General features: G+C 39.3%; 5 protein-coding genes across 6 annotated transcripts; 2 read left to right on the top strand and 3 right to left on the bottom strand.

The window, feature by feature from the left end:
* The first annotated feature begins 255 nt into the window (after positions 1 to 255).
* Positions 256 to 4,054, top strand: LOC103135944 (alpha-N-acetylgalactosaminide alpha-2,6-sialyltransferase 6-like). Its single transcript, XM_007548974.2, has 3 exons — positions 256 to 845; positions 944 to 1,051; positions 1,695 to 4,054. Exons 1-3 carry the CDS (start codon positions 352 to 354, stop codon positions 1,924 to 1,926), a joined length of 834 nt encoding a protein of 277 aa, XP_007549036.2. The 5' UTR covers positions 256 to 351; the 3' UTR covers positions 1,927 to 4,054.
* Positions 4,054 to 8,278, bottom strand: LOC103135931 (putative methyltransferase C9orf114 homolog). 2 transcript variants are annotated; one of them, XR_001661712.1, is made up of 13 exons: positions 8,168 to 8,278; positions 8,049 to 8,088; positions 7,192 to 7,305; positions 6,956 to 7,115; positions 6,784 to 6,873; positions 6,654 to 6,703; positions 5,759 to 5,889; positions 5,594 to 5,666; positions 5,393 to 5,491; positions 5,172 to 5,274; positions 4,878 to 5,025; positions 4,636 to 4,770; positions 4,054 to 4,594 (listed from the first exon to the last, which is right to left on the bottom strand). XR_001661712.1 is itself a non-coding variant. In XM_007548959.2 (12 exons), the coding sequence occupies exons 1-12, from the start codon at positions 8,213 to 8,215 to the stop codon at positions 4,693 to 4,695; spliced, it is 1,134 nt and encodes a 377-aa protein (XP_007549021.1). In that variant the 5' UTR covers positions 8,216 to 8,277; the 3' UTR covers positions 4,054 to 4,692. The 2 variants fall into 2 exon arrangements, 1 of the variants encoding a protein (XP_007549021.1); XM_007548959.2 differs by having other exon boundaries at positions 4,054 to 4,770; positions 8,168 to 8,277.
* Positions 8,279 to 8,558: 280 nt separating this feature from the next.
* kyat1 (kynurenine aminotransferase 1) lies at positions 8,559 to 13,706 on the bottom strand. Its single transcript, XM_007548957.2, has 13 exons — positions 13,466 to 13,706; positions 13,317 to 13,375; positions 12,320 to 12,467; positions 12,013 to 12,162; positions 11,067 to 11,153; positions 10,846 to 10,968; positions 10,614 to 10,734; positions 10,466 to 10,542; positions 10,302 to 10,391; positions 9,641 to 9,827; positions 9,460 to 9,536; positions 9,258 to 9,344; positions 8,559 to 9,158 (listed from the first exon to the last, which is right to left on the bottom strand). The coding sequence occupies exons 1-13, from the start codon at positions 13,532 to 13,534 to the stop codon at positions 9,099 to 9,101; spliced, it is 1,335 nt and encodes a 444-aa protein (XP_007549019.1). The 5' UTR covers positions 13,535 to 13,706; the 3' UTR covers positions 8,559 to 9,098.
* Positions 13,707 to 14,691: 985 nt separating this feature from the next.
* Positions 14,692 to 16,883, bottom strand: surf6 (surfeit 6). Its single transcript, XM_007548955.2, has 4 exons — positions 16,663 to 16,883; positions 15,897 to 16,100; positions 15,746 to 15,816; positions 14,692 to 15,515 (listed from the first exon to the last, which is right to left on the bottom strand). Exons 1-4 carry the CDS (start codon positions 16,748 to 16,750, stop codon positions 14,829 to 14,831), a joined length of 1,050 nt encoding a protein of 349 aa, XP_007549017.1. The 5' UTR covers positions 16,751 to 16,883; the 3' UTR covers positions 14,692 to 14,828.
* Positions 16,884 to 16,903: 20 nt separating this feature from the next.
* Positions 16,904 to 19,252, top strand: surf1 (SURF1 cytochrome c oxidase assembly factor). Its single transcript, XM_007548956.2, has 9 exons — positions 16,904 to 17,078; positions 17,182 to 17,242; positions 17,659 to 17,786; positions 17,891 to 17,973; positions 18,177 to 18,368; positions 18,454 to 18,526; positions 18,666 to 18,828; positions 18,917 to 18,998; positions 19,081 to 19,252. Exons 1-9 carry the CDS (start codon positions 17,001 to 17,003, stop codon positions 19,145 to 19,147), a joined length of 927 nt encoding a protein of 308 aa, XP_007549018.1. The 5' UTR covers positions 16,904 to 17,000; the 3' UTR covers positions 19,148 to 19,252.
* Positions 19,253 to 19,817: the final 565 nt, after the last annotated feature.

Here is a 19,817-nt window from a genome sequence, read left to right as displayed (position 1 = left end):
ATTATGTCTATTTGCTAAATCCCAGAAATTGTAGAAAATATTTAGATTTTGTTTATAACGTTCTCAGACTGGTCAGGTGTGTAAGACATTTCAAAACATAAAATATTGTTAAACTTTAAATTACCTAATCCCTGCGGTAGGATTTAGAATGCTATCACAAGACATTAATTATTAAGGACATCATAAAATGTCATTAATAATGATTTTTTTTTAGTTCATTTCTACTATTTTTATCTCTAAATTGAGGTGCTGGAAGAGTTTGAAAACTTTCCTTGAAAATGCTTGAATTTTACTGTGAGAAAAGTGGACAAACCCTGTTAAATAAACTGTTCTCACCCGCAGCTCGTAAAAATGAATTCAGTTCACCGCTGTTGTTCAGGCTTAAATAACTCTGTTAAATTTGCTGTAAAAGTTTTATGCCGTCTCTTTCAGAGTATGAACCTGCACTGTCGCAACTGTGCACTTGTGACGAGCTCCAGCCACGTCCTCGGCAGCCGGGCGGGGGACGAGATCGACCGGACGGAGTGCGTGATCCGCATGAACGACGCCCCCACGTCAGGCTACGAGACGGACGTCGGCAACCGCACCACCCTCCGGGTCGTGGCCCACTCCAGCGTCTTCAGGGTGATGCGGCGGCCCAACGAGTATATGCGGCGCACGGACTACAACTCCACAATCATCTTCTGGGGACCCCCGAATAAGATCTGGAAGGATGCTAAGGGAACCTTGTTCAGGTTGATCCAGAGGATCGGGATGACCTACAGCAACCTGTCGTTCTTCAGCATTTCACCAAACAAAATGCGAAAATTTGATAATCTGTTCAGCAGAGAGACCGGACGGGACAGGTAAGTCTGGTTTGGACGTTGATCACGTCTTGTGTTCACAGCCTCTCATTAAGGAACTGTCGTACTTACTGACTGCTTTTGTTTTTCTTCCTGCAAAGACAAAAGTCCCACTCTTGGTTGAGCACTGGCTGGTTCACAATGGTCATAGCCATTGAGATATGTGATAATATTAAAGTATATGGGATGGTTCCACCAAATTACTGCGGGTGAGTATAACGAGAAGACTTATTATGTATAAACTTTTCATAACAAAAGATTCACCAGGCATTTTTCACCCAGGCATTTTTCCAGCTGATTTCTGATCATGGATTTTGTAAAGGTCTGGCATGCCGATGCAATGTTTAGCTAATGTCTTTAAGAACAAAAATTGCTAAAATAGCTTTTCTATTTTCTGCATAAAGTTTTAACTGTCTATATCATCACCTCTGGAACCTTTTATTTAAATTAGCTTTTACTTAAATAATATTAATTTAGTTTTAATTTCTATGTTTTTTTTATGATAGACTTGTTTGTTTTGTAGTTACTGTTGGTATTGATTGTATTTACTGACAAAATTCGTGTAGGTAAGTCATTTTAACCTCGTTTGTATAACCTCTGTATTTAGTGAGACAAATTACTCATCCAGGGACAACAGATGAAAAATAGCCTTCTTGCTAATTCTGGAATAATTTGCAAAACCGTTAACTCGCATTGTCCCTACTAAAAAAAACAATTCACAAACCTCATCGAAAAAACATCAGAATTGTAGTTTCTGGTCAGTTAGTCAGGTAATTTCTAATCAAAACCAAATAACAAATCATTTCCTATCAAACGTTTACCTAAATAGTACCGTTGTTACCATCTTTCCAGAAGAAAGCCGGGGTCCAAGAAGATGCCCTACCACTATTACAAACCCAGGGAGTCTGACGAATGTACAACGTACCTTCAGAATGAAAACAACCGCAGGGGACACCACCATCGTTTCATCACGGAGAAACAGGTGTTTGCCCGTTGGGCCAAGCTATACAACATCACGTTCACCAGCCCCAAGTGGGGAGACACCAGCTGCACAGCCGAGAAGCAGACGAGCACGGCGGATTAAAGTTCACGGTGATCTCAAAACGAGACGTCACAAATGCTTTTATCCGGCAACGATGGTGAAGACACGGGAAACCTTGGGTTAATGGTGATGAAGATGCGGGGAAATGTTTCCGTTTCTGATTTCAGGTACTAAACTTGTTTGGCTTTTGGAGGATACTCAGTTGTGGTCAGAAAGTTTACACACAAGCGGCGTGAATGTCATCAGTTTGAGGTTTAATTTGGACCGTATTTTTTTTCTCAGGGTGAAAAGATTTCACAGCAAACTCCTTCTGAGTTTTCTGAAAGCAAAATCTGGGTGCAGCCACACAGAGTCAGAATTATACACACAAGCTCAAATGTTTACATACACCCTCTGTAATAATTGCTTGACGCTCCCACGTCATTGCGTACGTTTTGTAACCGTTACCGAGATCCTAGCATAATGCTTCCTGGGTATTCACTCTTTATGCAAAACTGCTATAGTTTGCTAAAAAAAAAAAGGCAACTCTGTGCAGGAACTAGGTGTGCACCGATTCCAGTTTTCTGGTCGATTACCGATCTTCTAAAAATCCTGACCTGCCAATTCCGATTTTGGCCGATACCAATTTTTTTTGTGTGTGTGTAAAGTGTTGCTAAATGTAGCAAGAAAGTTGACAAGTTGCCAACAGTGAGATGACTATTGTTAACTGCCCACCAGATCTGATCTGGTGGGCCGGTCTGCTAGTCAAATCTCTCTCACAGCAGAACAGAAGAAGATAACAGTTGATTTAAATACCTTTGCCGAGGTAGATAAAACCAGTGGATAAGATCAGCTTCACATGTAAAAATAGGCCGACCACCGGTTTCCCAAAATTGAGGAAATCGGCACCGATAAATCTGTGCATCCCTAGCAGGAACCCAACAGTTTTAAAGTTTGCACATTTTCAATATGACCGAGGTCACAGCTTTGGGAAGACTCTTTCATAAGGTTGATGTTAGCAAGTTAGCTATTATAATTTAGGTTCAAGAAATTTTTACCATTTATTGATTGGTAAAATCCAGGAAAATTAATTATTAAATATTCCTTCCACTTTGTGTGTTGGCACCAAAACAACGCCACATCATGAGCTTTGCCTCGGCTCACTCCTTGTCTCATCTGCCCGTAAAACCTTTCACCAGAAAACATTTGGCTTCTCTAGGTGTCGATTCTTTTTTGGACTGAGTTGATTGGACAGCCCCCATTGTTACCAGTATAGGACTAGCCAGTAATAAACATGTCAATGCTTGAATGTTTGAAACTATTACAGCCAATCATGATCATTTTACTTAATAGTTTGGAAGATTTGTATTTAATAGAGTCTGTCTCTAGGAAAAACACAAGTTACAGTATATTTCATTTTTTGATAAAAAAAAATAAATCAGGTTGTGTTGTAATAATCATTCCGCCCTGTAAAAAAAAAAGGGGTAATAACTTCATTTAAAACCCAAAAATAATGTGTTCATTCCAATGAATGTGTGTGTAAACTTCCTCACTGCATCTGTGTGCCACGTAGTGCTGTCTGACCGAAATTTTGTACATAGAAAATAACTAATTTAAAAGGTTGTACACATCTCTATATTTTTATGTATTTAAATGTTTTCCATGTTGGAGGATTATATCAGCAAGTTCCTTTAATCCAAAAATCATCAAGTGGCTTACGACACAATTTAAGTAGGTTTCACCACTGTTGTAAAGAGATCATATTCTAAAAAATAGCTGCCAAAGACAGATGTCCAGTTCAGCCGACAGACCAATCATAGCGGAGCCTTATGAGACAACACAGCAGCCCGAGCACTGTGGTTTAGATCAGGAGCATGTTGAACTGGACAGCATTGTAGTTTTACAACAGTCCAGGCCTAACTAACTTCAGTTAAATGTTTTTGCCACAAAGTGGGGAACCAACGCATCCATTGACATTTGAAACTGGCCAAAGTTTTTAGTGCATGCAACCCGAATGTATTCCATAAAGGTTTATTTCAGTGCTTTATTCAGTTCAACAAATTAGAAGGGAGCTTTAGTTGGAGGAATGCATTTTCTAACCATATTGCCTTTTATGAGTAGCTGATGATCATCCTTGTGCTTTAGTTCTTCAAATCCAGTCATGTTTTGCTGAAAGTCATTTGTTGGTTATTTTATCGGGTATCAAGTATCAAAATCCAATTAAATATTAAAATTATGGTGATGTTAAGGCACAAATAATTGTTTTTAACAACTTTCAGAACAGAGAAGGCAGATATATATTTTTTGTCTTTCATTTTTATGTGACTGGGAAAGAGCAGCACTTCATACTACTGTAAGTTATGTTTGCACCACAAAGATTATATCCATAATAAAGGAAGAATTTGCTGCAGACTGTATTAACTTCACCTCAAATTTTCTTTTTAAGATGCATGTCTACCATCCAGACAAACTCCAAATGAGTTGTGCAATGACTGTTAAACTGCAGCCTGAAAACATGAGATTCATTCAAGGAGATTCTTGTGCAAGGCACTGAAGCTCAATTTAGAATTTATCTTTTTTTTCTCGGCGCAGATATATTTTAGGTTCTTGCTCAAAAAATGTAAAACTTCAATGTGTTTTGTTTCAGAACTGTGCATCAAAGCAATGTTAAGACAGGAAACACACAAACCATGTTCAGTTTCCACTGCATAACAGAGACAAAAAAACAAAAAAAACAAAAAAAAAAGACAGACTGGTCAATTAAGTCGATGCCTATTTACAGAAGGGAATTATCTGATATTTGACACAAGGATATGTTTACAGTATGTTTCATGAGCTGCTGGAATCATCTGGAAAAGCAGCTGTGATCTTCTGTCTCAGTGCCGCCATGGAGATTAGAATAGCTTCCTGTTAACAGAAAGATTCAATTTCAACACTGAGCAAAAGTGGAAACTTTGTCATGATGTTTACAGTGCAGTTGGCTTCTCTTTATCCGTCTATTTTTGCATTTTTACCTCCGTTCTAATGGTTCTACTGCCCTGATCGGGACATGTGTTGAGGTAGAGATCAAACAAGTCGCTGGGGTCAGTCACATCCAGGTTTTGGTCTGCGTCCAGGCTGGCTTCCAAACCCTGAAGACCTCCAAAAACCACCAAAAGGTGCCTAAAGAGTAGGGAGAAAATGTCACTAATTGGCAGCATGTTAACACTAAATACTATAGACGCTTGACGCCTAAATTTGCATGCAAGCATGCTGATTTTAAAGCACTTGACCGACCGACCTAATCATTCAATGAGCTTTGAACCTACTTGAATGGTGACAGAGTGGCTTGGTCCACACTGCTGCCTCTCTCTGAGGTGCCAACTGTCAGGTCATACCCTTCTTTAAAAGGACTCTCAGTGAAAACTGAACCTGCATCAGCAAAAAAAAAAACAAACAAAAAAAACAGCCAGCAGTGAGAATTTTTCTACACGTTTTAAGTCACAGGATTTAAAACAAACAGACAAACAAACAAAAAAGAGGCACATACTCAGGCAGGATGCCAGGCGGACCGTGTACCCCCAGTAGAGACCACCTTCTGTTCGGGGAACATGAGGCGCCACGACGACACCTTTATAAAGTCTGCTTTCTGCACGCGCACACACAGGGACAAACACTGAACTGATGCTCTACTTGTGTTACACTGCAATGGATGAATAAAGTACAGCATACTCCAACGGGGAAAACCTACCTTGATTCTGTGTCTTACTGAGTTTCACTGTAACTCGCAGATCCGGCTGAAGTTGTTTATCAATCCGCACGTCCTGGAGACGACATTTTATGACACATTTTATGATGTCCGACCTGTTTAATCTCTCACTCATCAAATTCAGACTAATAGCTGTGTCAAAGTCACCTTTCTCATTCCACAGTTCACCAACGAACCCTTTCCTTGTTTGGGTGGCTTGTTGAGGACTCTTCCTTCTCGGTACTCTGACTCTTCGTCTATCCTCATGTGATGAGGACTGTCCAGAGGGTTAAGCAAACCTAGTGGAAAATAGCATGGACTGACCTGAAACAATGTTGTTTTTGCACTTTCACTATGATTCTAATGCAGTTTTTGTCACTACTGGTGCTAGAGGTTTAAACAGAAAAACCCTTTGACAGATAATCTAACTGCACCTTCCTTCCTTCCTTCCTCGTAGTTCTACAAGCCTAAACAACCATCCACGCATGTGTGCATTTATGAATCCATCTACCTTCACACTTCTTTCATCCATTTATCCTAGCAAGTAGCTCTGCCTGCATCTTCCTGTTTTTTCTTCATTATTCACTTATGAATCTCTCTTCCCTATTCAAGTATTTGTCCTTTGGCTTGCTATCCATTTAGAAATGCGGAGGCATCCTAAAGAAAGGGTCATTGATAGAAATATCTGCAGTAAATTAACCAAATGTTTGTATTTATACTTTGAAATGCCCCACAAACAGACTGCCAAATGAGCAATTTTAAAAATGTATGGAATTTAAACATTTAATCAGATCTTCAGATGTTTTTAACCCGTGAGAAAGCTGAAGGCTTAGCAAAAACAAAAACTAGATCAGAGCGCTGGTGTGTTTAGTTGATCCACATCAAGAGGAAGCTTTGTGCAGTACAAGTAGGTTTTATTGTTGGTATAAGTTTATGTTTAACAGAAACGGTCTGCTATTGTGCTGTTTGGGTTGGCCATCTCATATCCGTCTACAATCTCAGACCTTCACATATGGTAAATTCAAAATAAATCACTTAAAAGTGATGATGGTTTTAAAATTACCTGCATACTGTAAGTCTTTGTGCACCGGGAAGAACCACTTGCGCAAATACCTGGCGGAGAACAGAAGTCGTGCGTGACAAATCGAGGAGTAAACAGCAATAGTCACTGATCTGACCGTCTCCACACTTACTGCGGACACTCCATGTACTGAAGTATTCTGGCAAGCTGAATACACGCATGGCCCTTCTTCCCAACACCTTTGAATTCTCCTTCGACACTCCTGGAGCAAAACCAGCATCACTTTGCATTCTGACAGTGTAAATAGTATTTACGCTCAATTTTTTCCCTCCCGGACCGCTTACTTGACATCTTCCCCCTGCTCGTCAAACACGACGATCTCGTCGACGTTGAACACGACGCAGGCTCGGGCAATCTGTCCCGCCAGGTACGTCCGGAGCTCAGGGGACTGAGCGTTGTCCAGGACGGAGCCCGGAAGGGCCACGCTCACCGTGAAAGCTCGACCTGAAAAACACGTGCCCGTCCGTTTACGGCTACCTGAGCCGATAATAACTGACTATCAGCAAATGACAACTATTACCTTTTTTACTCTGGCTTTCCTCCTGCTCCGCTCTTTCTGCAGTCTCTTGCCGTTTCTGCTTCTCCAACTGTTTGATGATTTTAGCCTTTTTCCACTGCTTCTGTTTCTCCTTTACTGTTGGGGACAAAAACAGTTTACAGTTATCTTAAGAGTTATAACACAGATCACTTTTTAAGAGAATTTATTTCAGTGAAATATATTTTGACAGGTTTATGTGCCAAAATTGAGCTTCTTTATGTCGTTATCTCAGAAGATCCTACACCAACATATGACAGAAGACGTTTTATTCTCTATAGTAAGACAGAAGACAGGACTTTGATTTCTACTAGAATTCTGAGGTGTACAGAATAAAAGGGAATGGTGGCACTTCTCTAGAGCAAACAACCTCACCTGAAAGCTACACCAGGCTAAATGGTAGACAAAAATATACAGGGAAACTGTCTAATATATCTGACAGTTCCTTAATCTGTTTATCATATATTGTATATCAAAACTATAAGCACTCGTCAAGCAAATGCTAAGCTACAAATCAGCCATAAGTTTAACATTATGCACTTTATATATTGTTTCACTCATTTGTGTATGGAATGGATCCTATTATTTAGGTATGAATTGCCTCAAATAGCTTTGAACTCATAATCTGCTGTTATCCATTTCAATGCACAATGACCTCAAAGTTGTGGCGCTTGAAGTTGCTGCTTCAAGTGACTTGAATATCTTAAGTCTTGTATAATAAAACGTGGCTATGTGTATTATTACAGCTAGCGTACTCCAGATGATGCTAAACCAATGTTTTAGCCTGCCACTAGTGAAACCTAGTGAACATGCAGTTGTTAGCACAGTTAGCTTCTACTCACATTCTGCTTTCCTTTTCTTCCAGGGAATCTGGTCCCCGAACTGAAATAAATTAGGCATACATTAAAACAAATGACAATATCAATGACGCACACTAACGTGTTAATTATATTATTAGTACCTGAGAGGACGCAGGTTTAGGTCTTTTCTCTGCACTATTGGTCGACATTTTTCAACATCGACACGTGGTTTTATTTACTTCCGGGTTAACTTCCGCATAAAAAAAATAAAAGTCTAATCAGTTCTTCTTTGATGTGTTTTGGTGGTTGGCAAAAAACGAAATTAGTGCATTACCACCACCGACTGGTGTGGATTGTCGACAAGTACGTCACTCAAGAATTTGACTCTGTTATGTCAAATCAATTCAGTTAAACCTCGACCGAATAAAGAAAATGTGGTTTATTAGCAATTGGGCTTTTTTTTCTACTGAGATTGGTTGACCAGCTTAGTCCGTCTTGTTTCTGGTTAGTTGTGCATGTAAGCAGATAAAGACACGGAGTCATCCATAACAGTGCTTTTAACATCTTTAAGGGGAATAATTATTTAACATTTCTAGAACACAATTGGAATTCTTTACATACAGTTTGCAATGCACACATTCTTTTTCCATTTTTTTGGGGAAAAAATTTGTCTAGCTGATACATTTTCAGAAACTAAGGATGCTAAATAAGACATGCATTTATAAAATTAAAAATCTGTAACAATTGTTACAATTGTAACAATTGTTATTGTGCCAGTATGTAACAATCTGAAACTCCAGCATTCAACATCCTCTCAAAAAAAAAAAAAAAAAAAAATACAAGATTAGCGACAAAAATAACTAGAATCTCCACACAAGTAGTTGTCAAAAAAAACAATGAGTGAAGCAGCTAATCACCACAAGCATGATGTGAACACGGACCAACTGTTTACTGAATGCTTTATTAGACTTTCAGAGTGGTCTGAAAAACTTTGACGAGGACAAACACAAACATAAACATGATTTCTGAACAGTTTTCCTGAGGAGGCTGAGTAGGTTGCTGTAGAAAAAAATGGACGATGGATGGTAAATTTCATTCTTTTTGACTCCACTTTCTTAAGATCTCCTCTGCTGCTTCCAGTGTGGAGTCTTCCTGTTTAAAAGAAACAAACAACAACAAAAAAGGTTTCTGATTGAGAAAGAATCAGAAAAAGAAAAGAGCATCAGTTTTGATCAAAGTGGCTGCATTCACCTTAACGAAACAGAAGCGGATATATTTGTCAAACTCTTTGCTGTGTTCTGGACTGAAGAAAGCAGAGACTGGGATTGTCGCTAAGCCCTTGATAAAAAGAAAAAAAAAAAGAAATGAAAAAAATAGGTACTAAAAAATTTGAAAAGAACAAAACAACAAAAGAAAAACATGCATCTTTTAAATAATATCTACTAGAGTTTACCTTTTCCTTAATCAACCATTTGACAAATCTAAAATCGTAGCTTTCATTCTTGGTGCTCTCATCGTTTAGATCTACATCTGTTCAAAAGGACGAAAAGACTCAGGTAAACATTCATTAGGAAGCCCAAATAAACACCCGCCGGATGCAAAGTGTCCAGCTTAGACGTTTGCTCGTTACTCACTGACGGAGGAGATGTCTGTGATCATGAAGTATCCTCCCTCTGGCATGACTGGCTGCAGGCCCACACTACGCAGACACGAGGCCAGCTTCTGCCTTTTTTGGTGCAGCATCGCAGGCAGCTGCTGGAAGTAGCTCTCTGGAGTCCCGAACAGCTCGTACTCGCGGTCGAACCCGTGGGACACGGCTTCCTGGGTGACAACGGGATGAGTTGAGAATTTAGGAAAAGCGCTAGAGATACAAATAATGCTAGAAAAATTGTGTTAAAAACAGATTTTGTTTTTTAAGGAACTTTCAAGAAGTTTCTGATGGAAAAGGACACGGGCATCTCTCAAAAGATAATAAAACTTCATCCAACTTCCATCCACGTTCCAAAGACATGCTGTGACCAAGGTACAGCCAACTCCTTCACAGGGAAACTTTGAAGTCAATGCTGTCCAATTCAGGTACTTAAGGGCCGATGTCCGTGCTCCAACACAGGCTAATTTGAGGGATAAATTATTTCTCAAACATATCATGTTCTGTAGTTGCCTAATAGAAGATTCATTTACTTAAAGTGGGAGCGTTGAACCAGGGGAGCCCCTATAAACATGCAGGGCCCAGGGCCTCAATTACTAAAACTCAACATTATTGCTTTGAAGAAAGAAGTTTGTTGGTGGAGTTACCTGAGCTGCTGTTGCACAGTGATACACAGAGTTCTGATGGATGATTTTCATGTGCTTGATGAGTTTTCCTGAACTTATAGCCCAGCCAACCTAAAACCAGAGGTGGTATTAATCACAAAACAATAAACAGCAGAAACTCCGTACTAGATTTGAATGTGTATTACCTTCCAGCCAGTAGCACTAAAGGTTTTCCCAGCACTGCCCACTGTTATGGTTCGTTCCCACATCCCAGGGAGGCTGGCTGTCAGAAACACAAGAGGCTGATGAACGTGTGTTTGGCGAGGTCGTGTCGAAGCGGTGCTCGTGTCTCACCTATCTTTACGTGTTTGGCTCCGTCGTAAGTGAGCCACTCGTACACCTCGTCGCTGAAGCACAGCAGGTCGTGTTTGATGCACAAGTCGGCGATCATCTGGAGCTCCTCAACCTTGTAAACCTGTAAACCCAGAACTCACGCATTACGTTTATTTTCTTCCACCTCCGTTTTGAAAGGGATGTTTGCGAAGAGCTCGGGTTTCCCTAGCAGAATGGGCGTCATAAATCCCACCTTGCCTAGAGGGTTGTTTGGAGTGTTGATGATGATGGCTTTTGTGCGGGGAGTGATTTTGCTGGTGAGCTCCTCAGCAGACAGAACCCAGTCTCCACTTGACAGGACGCTGCTGCCCCCTTTCTGCGGTTAGTGACAAAAACAAAACGTCTCTCGCATGTTGAACGCGAGCGTCCAAAGGAGCTCGGAGGCATCAGATCCTTTTAGAATTAACCGTTTACCGGTCTCAGCGGCACATACACCGCGGTCCCTCCCGCCATCAGAACCATTGGCTGGTAGCAGTCAAAGAACGGCTCCACAATTATCACCTGAAGGATAAAATCCCGTCAGTTCTGGTGCATAGCAAAAACTTTTATACAGATATTTAAATACACAACACCTAGCACAAGTAATAATACTCCTTACTTGTAATCTGTCGTTTTTAAAAAGTCTGACAGCTAAAATTTATTTTCAAGTCTTCCCAAAGATTCATCAGATTTATGTGTGGACTTTGACTAGACCGTTCTGACAAATTGATATGGTTTCATCTTGTGGTTATGGTGGTATGTTTAGGGTTGTCGTAAGATGACCTTTATGTGATCCTACTGAACAAAAGCATTACTATGAAAAGAAAAACCTACAATTAGCTGAAAACAGACAACAGTTTAAAACAATTGTGAATTGAGGATGCAGTGATAGTTTCCTCAGGACAACAAAGTTTAATTTTGGTCTCATCAGAAAGGAGAACCTTTTTCCACATGGATTTCCTACATACCTAAAAAAAAAAGACCACCATAGGACCTATGGGGTTTTTTGGAAAACCTTGTTTTTTTTTAACCTACTCCTCTTCTTTAGGATTTTTTTTACATCGTACCCTGCTTTAAATTTCACAATAATCTTCATCTTGTGTTTATGATGTGCTATTGCCTCTGGCAAACCTCAGAGGCCTTCACAAAACAGCTAGATTTTTACTAAAATTAAATTCTATGCAGGTGAACTCTACTAATTATGGAACTTCAGAAGGCAACTGGGGTCAACAGCGTAAAAAAAGTACATTATTTTATATAAAATACATTTTTAAACCAATGTTCTGGATACAGATACATTTTCAGGGTGTTGTGCGAAGTAACCCAGCTGCTGAGTCATTCAAACATACAGAAAATGTAAGAGCCACAAAAAGGGGCATACTTCATCTCCATCATCAATCAGAGCCTGAAATGCACAGAAAAGAGCTTGATAAGCTCCAACTGTGACCAAGACGTCTTCAAAGGGGTCGATCTCATGCCCAACGACCCGGCTGAAGAATTTAGCAAGACTTTTTACCAGACGAGGATGGCCCTGGGCGACAGAAAGTGAAACAAATGAAAATCTCTTCCCCTTTTTAACATGTGATTAACAGCTGAAAATTTCCAGACAAATGCCAAATTATAAGCATGTTTGTTTTTCAGCCTCTACAGATTGACAGACATCAACCTGAGCTAATATTTCGACTTACAAAAGCTCTGGTATATTGGTGCATCTGGGGTCCTCCGCTCACAGCCTTACAGAAAGCATCCTGAACAAACTGCGGAGGCGAGAAGTCGGGAAATCCCTGTCCGAGGTTCACAGCTTTATAATCTGCAGCCAGCTGTGTGAATTCGACCCTGTTGGTGCAAAACAAGTCAGACAGTGTTCTTTTTTTTTTTTTCTTTTTTACAGATCATGACGTTTTACTGTGTAATAAGTAGAAGATCTGTTCATTATTTACAGCCATATCAGTTTTGAGTCTGTCGTTTTTTCGTGTCGTCTGTCTTGGTTGTTTAATTCTGAGAAATTATAAATAAATACATTTAAAAAAGGATTTTTGAAAAAAGAGGTCAAACAACAAATAACTGTCCAAGTATATAGAACTGTATGATTACCATTAGTCAACACTAAGCACTGATACCCCAAATCCAATTGAGCTTTGGTTTTAAAAACAACCTGAGATCAGAATTACACTAGAAACACATTTCTTCCTGCTACAGTTTCTGTCCTGACATTTATATAAGATAAAGTTTTTTTCTCACTAACATCTTCGAGGTTGTACATTCACGGGACTTTGACCTTTTCAGTGTTCCGCCCTCTGCTCCGCCAATCATATGGCTCTTTTAATTCATCATGGTTTAATTTAAAAGGTTTCTGAACTCTAATGTTGTTCTGAATATTATTTGCACAGTTTTTACAAATATTACCCCATGAATATCTGTTTACTAAAATCCCAGTTCGTTTGTATTTTACATATTAAAATAACTTCACTTTGGAGTGAATAAATTAGAGCTGAATTGAAAGATGCAAGGTGATTTATTATGAGTTACAGGTCGCATAAGACTCACTGGATCGTCCACAAGTATTGACATGATCAGGGAAAACGGTATCGTTTGCACCACTCGATAAATTTGTTCTTTTAATAATTTTGCTATTCTTCTTTCATGCATGCAGTAGTTTGATATCAATTATGAGTAATTACTCACCAAACGTTTTTGTCCACACCGATTGTTCTGCTCGCATAAAGTCGTCTGGCCATGATTAGCTGAAATAAATGCATATTTTAAATCCTCCACACAGAAATATGCATAAACATATCATAATCGCTTCCTTTGATAAGTAAAGAAATGCTCACCTGATGATTCTGAACTAAATTAGGACGAAGTAGAGTCAAATAAGGAGCCAAAATCCGGATTATTCCCATGAATGGCTGCACATTATTCCAGACAGCATCAACATGAAGCTGTCACTGAACCGAAGATTCAAACTTTCTCAGGCACAGGACTGGCTGACAGGCTGACAGGAATACAGCTGCATCATCAGCTTTGCTTCGACCTTCTTGTTTTTATTTTCGCTTCCTTTGTGGGCGGAGACAAACATCCGCACCGCCCACCGAAAGGCGCGCGCAGCCAGGTTCAGCACTGGGTTATTGTTAAAAAAATCAGTTTAAAACGTGAAAGCTAGTCTTGAGTTCAGACACGGCCCCCCAAAATAGACAAAAAATATTAAATATTCAGATTTAAAAAATACTTTATTGATCCCAAGGGAAATGAAGTGCATTTTAACTCACATTTTCTTTTATTTAGATGTAAAGTCTTCAACTGAAGACGCTTTGTTGTTGTATGACTGTCTCATGAAGAAGATACTCAAGATTGTCCATAATTTTTTATTTTATTTTGTAGAGGATTATTCTTCGCACAATAATCTCCAGAGGTTCAACAGTAGTTCTCAGATTAAGTAATAAAAGGTTCAGTGAACTTTATTTTATTTTTTACTTTTTTCAGCTACACAAACAGCTGTTAGTGTGGTGACACCACTAACAGCTGGCTATGAGAAGTTTAGCACAAGCCTCCTATTACAAGACTTCCTATACATCTTCTACATAAAAATCCTAGACTTTTCAAGACTTAAATTTCCAGAGTTCTGAATGTATTATTTCATAATCTAAAATAAAAAGTTTACATGCAAGTAATGGCAGATGGTTCTACAGCAGGCTCACAAAAAAAAAAGAAAACACATTAAAGAAAACATTTAAATAAATGCCACATCAAGTTATTTACTTGTGGTAATTTTGTGGCTATTTTGAAAATAATTTCTCAAATTCTCACTTATTTAATAGGGATGTTTACGCTTTTGAGATTCACTGCCGCTTCCAGACTTGTGCACATTTGATTCAAGTGGAAACTTAATATTTATCACCAACAATGAAATGGTATAGAAAAGAAGTCAATCGAGCTCCAACTATGTACAAGGCAACTTTGTTAAGGTTTTATTTTTGAAACCTACAAACAAAACTTTTAGGTAAATGTGAAATATTATACACATATTATATGTAGTATGACAAAATAAAAGCAAAGAGGCTTTAGCTAGACAATAACTCCTTTACTTTTGTTAAAATAAACACATTTCACAGCCAAGATTTCACTCATATTCAGCATATGCAAAAATGTAATTTTATTACGGAGCACACTGTATACCATTCCTGAACTTCTCTTCCTCTAAACTGCTGCTTTCTTCAAGTCCTCGGGCAGCACTCTGCCCTTCTTCCTCGCTTTGTTCTTCTTCTTCTCCATCTTAGCCTGCTTTTGTTTCTGGAGGTTCTTCCTCCTCTTGTCCTGTCTTTGCTGCATCTTCTCAATCACGTTCTCGCTTCGATTAGTCCACTTCTTCTTCCTCTGCGCACGCCTCTTCTCCTTCCTCTTCAAGGAGGCGCGCAGTTGGTCTTCGTCATCCTTGATCTTGATGCCCTCGGCCTTGTAGAGCATGTTGGTCCATTTGATCTTGTTTTCCAACTCGGAGGCCTTCGCCTCGTCTTTCTCCCTCAGCCGCTCCAGCTTCTCTTTGCGAGCCTCCACTCGGCTCAAAAGCTGCTTGTAGTTCCTCCCGGTCAGTGGCGTTATTTTACCTTTTTCGCTTTTCTTCTTCTTAATTTTTGCCTGGAATTTGGTTTCATAGCCCTCGTCCACCGTCTCTACTTTGTTAAAGACAATAGCCGACGTAACCCTTTTTTCCGTGGCAGGAGCGATCGGTTCTTCTTTTATCTCCACAGGCTGTTCCTGACCGCTTTGTTCTGCAAGCTTCTTCAACAGAAACTCTTTCCTCTTCCTCTTCTTGCGCTCCCGTTCCATCTTTCGCTTTGCGCGCTTTGCCTTAACGGCTTCTGATAATGCATCCTGTGGAGCTCCCTGTTTAAAGGAACAGGCCTGTTATTACTCCAGCAACGAGGAAAATCAAGAAAATGTTTTTGTACATATTTTTAAGCAGAAAAAAAAGGACAGAAAATAGAAGCATATAAAAGTCTCTCATGTTATTTAATATTCATCTGTGTGCTTTATTTTTCATATGAACAAACTTCATATTTGATATCTACCACACTGGTTGGCTTAGACTGAAGGCTGCATTCAGGTCTACATACCTGCCCTCTGGACTCTTCAATCTTCTCATGGAGTCTTTTGCGCAATACATCCACAGTGGAGAAGCTTGTTTCTGCACATCAAAATAAGATTAAGTGAGGACATTACTGAAATTGTTATTGAATCTCTCATAAAACCTTCTGTCCCCAGCACCTTTAGGTGTGTGCAATGTGCTTCTGTTCACACTTTGAGTAGTTGGTTTTGTCTTCCCAGGGCTTTTCGGAGCTGCTGGAGAAGGATTAGGCTTCTGTTGGGGTTTGGGAGTCTTATCAGTGCCGTTCTCTTTCAGATTCTTCTTCTTTGGTTTTTTTTTCTTCTTGCTTGGAGGATCGGTGTCACTTTTACCTTTGAAGTGAACTAAAACAGAGATAACAAATAATGAGGATCTCCTACTTTAACTGGAATACAAAACATTTCATGTTTACAGAATGCAGAAAATTTCTAAAACGCAAAGCAGAGTTTCTTTTGGCTGATTATAAGTCACAGGCCTACCACAATATGGCCAAATAAGCTTAAAGTGATTGGAGAAATGTGTTTGGCTTTTTACATATTTTGCCACATTCTAACCACAAACCTCAATGTCTATTACTTCATTATTTGTCTGCCCATGTTCTTCAGAAAATGTGAATAATCTATGATTAAAGTATGTTTTAACAGTTTAGTGCAGACAAATGGATTACAAGTAAAAACAGATTAAAGCATATAATCTTGATATTTTAAATTTTGTTTCACAGAGCTAAATAACTTCTACACAGCGCCACTTATGGTAAACCATGGTAATGCATCCAAAATTAATGACACGCTTCGTACTTAACGAGCTTTTTGAGGCAATTATGCGCAAGTCATAGCAGTAGATAGTGCAATGTAAAAATGTGTGTATATATAGTCAAGTCTTAATAAGTTTATAGGGCTGTATTACCAAACGCCCTCTTCGTTGGCTCCTCTCTCTGAGAAATGACTTTACTTGCAAGTACTTGCAAGTAAGAGTCCTTGGCGGCGAGGTCCATGTCTTCACCTAAACCGAGGTTCCGTACTGAATCAGCTGATTACAGTCAGAAATAAATATCTGGATTAAAACTATCAGCACATTTCTTCACACACGTGGATTAAAAACAAACGGGACGAAGTGATGTTGAACCCGGAAGGAGTAACACCAAAAATCATCCCCCTACGTGTCCTAAACAGGAAGAAATAAAGTCAGTTATGTAGTTAGCGTCGGCTTGTTTTCTTCGGCTGTAAAAACACTTGTTTTCGTCAATGTTTAGGCCCAACATGGCTTCTCTGAAATCCCTGCTGGCTTTATCCAACAGGCTTCTTCCGACATTAAGAAAGCAGGCAAGTTTCTATGTCATATTCATAATTTTATTCTCCAGTGAAACTGTGAATGTCATGCTTACCTGTAGAAAAGTGAGTTCAGTCTGGGTTTGCATCCTTGCAGACTCCTGTCACTAACATCAAGAGGACTTTCTTCCTTCCAGCACTCTTCAAACGCGCAGATGGTGATGTAGTTACTGTCTCTAGCCTACTCGTATGTGGGGTTCCATTTGTGTCAAAAATAAGTAGAAGTCATATGATTAGATGTTTTTGACACAAATGGAACCTCACACTCCTACAGTGAAAGCTCGCATAATGTACTGAAAATTGAGCGACTTTTAATTAAGTTATGCATGTGTTTATTCATAGTATTTCATCAAATATTTACTTTTTAAACTTTTAATTTACCTGTTTATTAATTTAAATTATTATAGTCCTATTTATTTTAATGTATTCAAACAGCTATTTATCTGTATTTATCAAACTACGCATTTAATTCTTACCAATTTATTCAGCTGGTTATACATCTAGTTTTTTTTATCAGTTCTGTTGAAGCGTTTCAGTTTAATGGAAAAGTGTCTGTGTTGCTGTAAATGTCCAGGCAGGTTTGTTATCTTTGGTCGAAAGTGCAGTTCTACTGCAGCCGATGCAGAGAAAAGTGAGGACGCCTTCCTGAAGTGGTTCCTGCTGCTCATCCCTGCAGCCACCTTTGGCTTGGGTACATGGCAGGTACCACTTGATCCTAAAATGAAGGATGTATTCCTTTTGCTTTGCTTTGTTAGTGAGATTAAGGTGAATTTTGTGTTGACTCAGATTGCTTTCTTTTTCTAAAGGTGAAAAGGCGTCAGTGGAAGATGGGTTTAATCAATGAACTGAGACGCCTCACCACAGCGGAGCCTATTCCTCTTCCTCCTGAGTTAGTAACTGAACTCACTTTCTTTGCAAACACTAAGGATTAAACTGATTTAATGAAGAAAAAAAAAGCACCAATACACACCAAAAAATTACCACCATGCCAAAATACAACTTCTTTCTTGGGATGCTAACAAAGTACTCTTCTGCATGAATTGTATTCATCGTTGTGAAGGTATTCTTGTCATTTCAATCTCTGTATCTTAGTCCTCTTGAAGTGAACAAGCTGGAGTACAGAAGGGTGAAAGTTCGCGGGCACTATGATCACTCTCAGGAGCTGTACATCATGCCGCGCTCGCCTGTCGACCCGGAGAAAGAGGCCAGGGAGGCAGGAAGCCTGTCCTCGAGTGGAGAGATTGGAGCCAACGTCATCACCCCCTTTCATTGCTCTGACCTTGGGTAAAAGTGATAACAGCAAACTAATAAGGTATAGCTACATGATACAGGATCTAACTGATGTTGTATGCTGTTCATGCCACTGCAGCATCAAAATCCTGGTCAACAGAGGATACGTACCAAAGCAGAAAATACGACCGGAGACCAGAATGAAGGGGCAGGTTAGTGTTTTAAATTGGGTTACTAATCAAAGGCCAGCAGGGTTTATACAACTTAACTCTTCCCTGTGATGAGGTTTTAATCACAAAATTAAATCTTTTGTATAAGAAACTTTAGCCCAGTTTTGCTTATTTCCTGTAGGTGGAGGATGAGGTGGAGGTGGTGGGGGTCGTCAGGCTGACAGAAACGCGCAAACCTTTTGTACCAAACAACGACGAAGAGAAAAATCGCTGGCATTACCGTGACCTGGAGGCCATGTCTCGCATCACTGGGGCTGCTCCCATCTTGATCGACGCTGACTTCAGTAAGAACCTAAGCTGTAGTGAGAGCAGAGTTCACCCCTCACACATTAGCAACACATTTACTAATTCAAAGGGGTTTGTGTGACACAGAAAGCACTATTCCAGGGGGACCAGTCGGAGGACAGACCCGGGTCACACTGAGAAATGAACACATGCAATACATCGTAACTTGGTATGCGAGAGCCTCTTCACTTAGATCCGATATCTTGAACTAGTTATTAATGACTTATTGCATATCCCCTTTTCTTTTCCAGGTATGGTTTGTGTGCAGCTACTTCCTATATGTGGTATGCAAAGTTCATCAAGAAGATTAAATTGTAATCATGCATCGCTGAAAATTATGTTACACAGCAATTCTCGAGGATGTTGACCATCAATGCATTATTGTCCATGTAGCCAAGAATACAAATAAATATCTTATGAGTACTTTTTGTTTCCAAGTTGAAATCTTATCTAGCAAAACAATTATGCTAGAGATTCAAAGGGCTGGTATAAAAGTATAGTTTCTGCATGTCCAGGTAACTTCCATGGTGGACATTTTAGGATTATATGCACATCTTCAAAAGGAATGAGCTCGTAGAAAATTGAATTTTTACTACTAAAAAAATAATGCAGTTCCTGGAGTTTGTTTTTTTTTTTTGCCAGTCCACAACTTACTCTTTTAAATATCTCCTGTATTGCTCAGCAACTGGCACCCAAAATACACAGTGCATATTTTAAATCTTAAACTTGTATCGAAAATCTGAACATGTAGGACTGTTGAACATTGCAAAATCTTGCTTTATACCACCACAAACCATATCGACTTGACAAAACCAGGAATTGCAAGGCTTCTATAGGAATGTTTTAAAACAAAAATTGCTTTAAGAACTACAATTCACTAACTTTTCTCTCCATTGAGTTAACTCAATCACTTTTCAGTGGCTTTGTTACACCAGAAGATGCATCATTTAGGATCCAAACTGCTCATTTAATATTTATAAGCTTACTT

Source organism: Poecilia formosa, unplaced genomic scaffold (genome assembly GCF_000485575.1).
Source record: "Poecilia formosa unplaced genomic scaffold, Poecilia_formosa-5.1.2 Scaffold28, whole genome shotgun sequence".
NCBI classification, from domain to species: domain Eukaryota; kingdom Metazoa; phylum Chordata; class Actinopteri; order Cyprinodontiformes; family Poeciliidae; genus Poecilia; species Poecilia formosa.
Note: the sequence above shows the minus strand (reverse complement) of the source record. Positions and strands in the feature narration are given on the sequence as shown.

Excerpts from the sequence above, each read along its gene's own strand:
- LOC103135931 (XM_007548959.2), bottom strand. The coding sequence starts at position 8,215 with ATGTCGACCAATAGTGCAGAGAAAAGACCTAAACCTGCGTCCTCTCAG. Across the intron at positions 8,089-8,167 it reads CTAAACCTGCGTCCTCTCAG|TTCGGGGACCAGATTCCCTG; the intron begins GTACTAATAATA and ends AATTTATTTCAG. Across the intron at positions 5,026-5,171 it reads GCCACTCTGTCACCATTCAA|GCACCTTTTGGTGGTTTTTG; the intron begins GTAGGTTCAAAG and ends CCTACTCTTTAG.
- kyat1 (XM_007548957.2), bottom strand. The coding sequence starts at position 13,534 with ATGGGAATAATCCGGATTTTGGCTCCTTATTTGACTCTACTTCGTCCT. Across the intron at positions 12,163-12,319 it reads ACCAATATACCAGAGCTTTT|GGCCATCCTCGTCTGGTAAA; the intron begins GTAAGTCGAAAT and ends TCTGTCGCCCAG. Across the intron at positions 10,969-11,066 it reads TGTATGTGCCGCTGAGACCG|AAAGGGGGCAGCAGCGTCCT; the intron begins GTAAACGGTTAA and ends CACTAACCGCAG.
- surf6 (XM_007548955.2), bottom strand. The coding sequence starts at position 16,750 with ATGGACCTCGCCGCCAAGGACTCTTACTTGCAAGTACTTGCAAGTAAA. Across the intron at positions 15,817-15,896 it reads CACATTGCACACACCTAAAG|AAACAAGCTTCTCCACTGTG; the intron begins GTGCTGGGGACA and ends TTTGATGTGCAG. Across the intron at positions 15,516-15,745 it reads TTGAAGAGTCCAGAGGGCAG|GGAGCTCCACAGGATGCATT; the intron begins GTATGTAGACCT and ends TCCTTTAAACAG.
- surf1 (XM_007548956.2), top strand. The coding sequence starts at position 17,001 with ATGTTTAGGCCCAACATGGCTTCTCTGAAATCCCTGCTGGCTTTATCC. Across the intron at positions 17,243-17,658 it reads ACTCTTCAAACGCGCAGATG|GCAGGTTTGTTATCTTTGGT; the intron begins GTGATGTAGTTA and ends GTAAATGTCCAG. Across the intron at positions 18,527-18,665 it reads AGACCAGAATGAAGGGGCAG|GTGGAGGATGAGGTGGAGGT; the intron begins GTTAGTGTTTTA and ends TATTTCCTGTAG.
- LOC103135944 (XM_007548974.2), top strand. The coding sequence starts at position 352 with ATGAATTCAGTTCACCGCTGTTGTTCAGGCTTAAATAACTCTGTTAAA. Across the intron at positions 846-943 it reads AGAGAGACCGGACGGGACAG|ACAAAAGTCCCACTCTTGGT; the intron begins GTAAGTCTGGTT and ends CTTCCTGCAAAG. Across the intron at positions 1,052-1,694 it reads GTTCCACCAAATTACTGCGG|AAGAAAGCCGGGGTCCAAGA; the intron begins GTGAGTATAACG and ends CCATCTTTCCAG.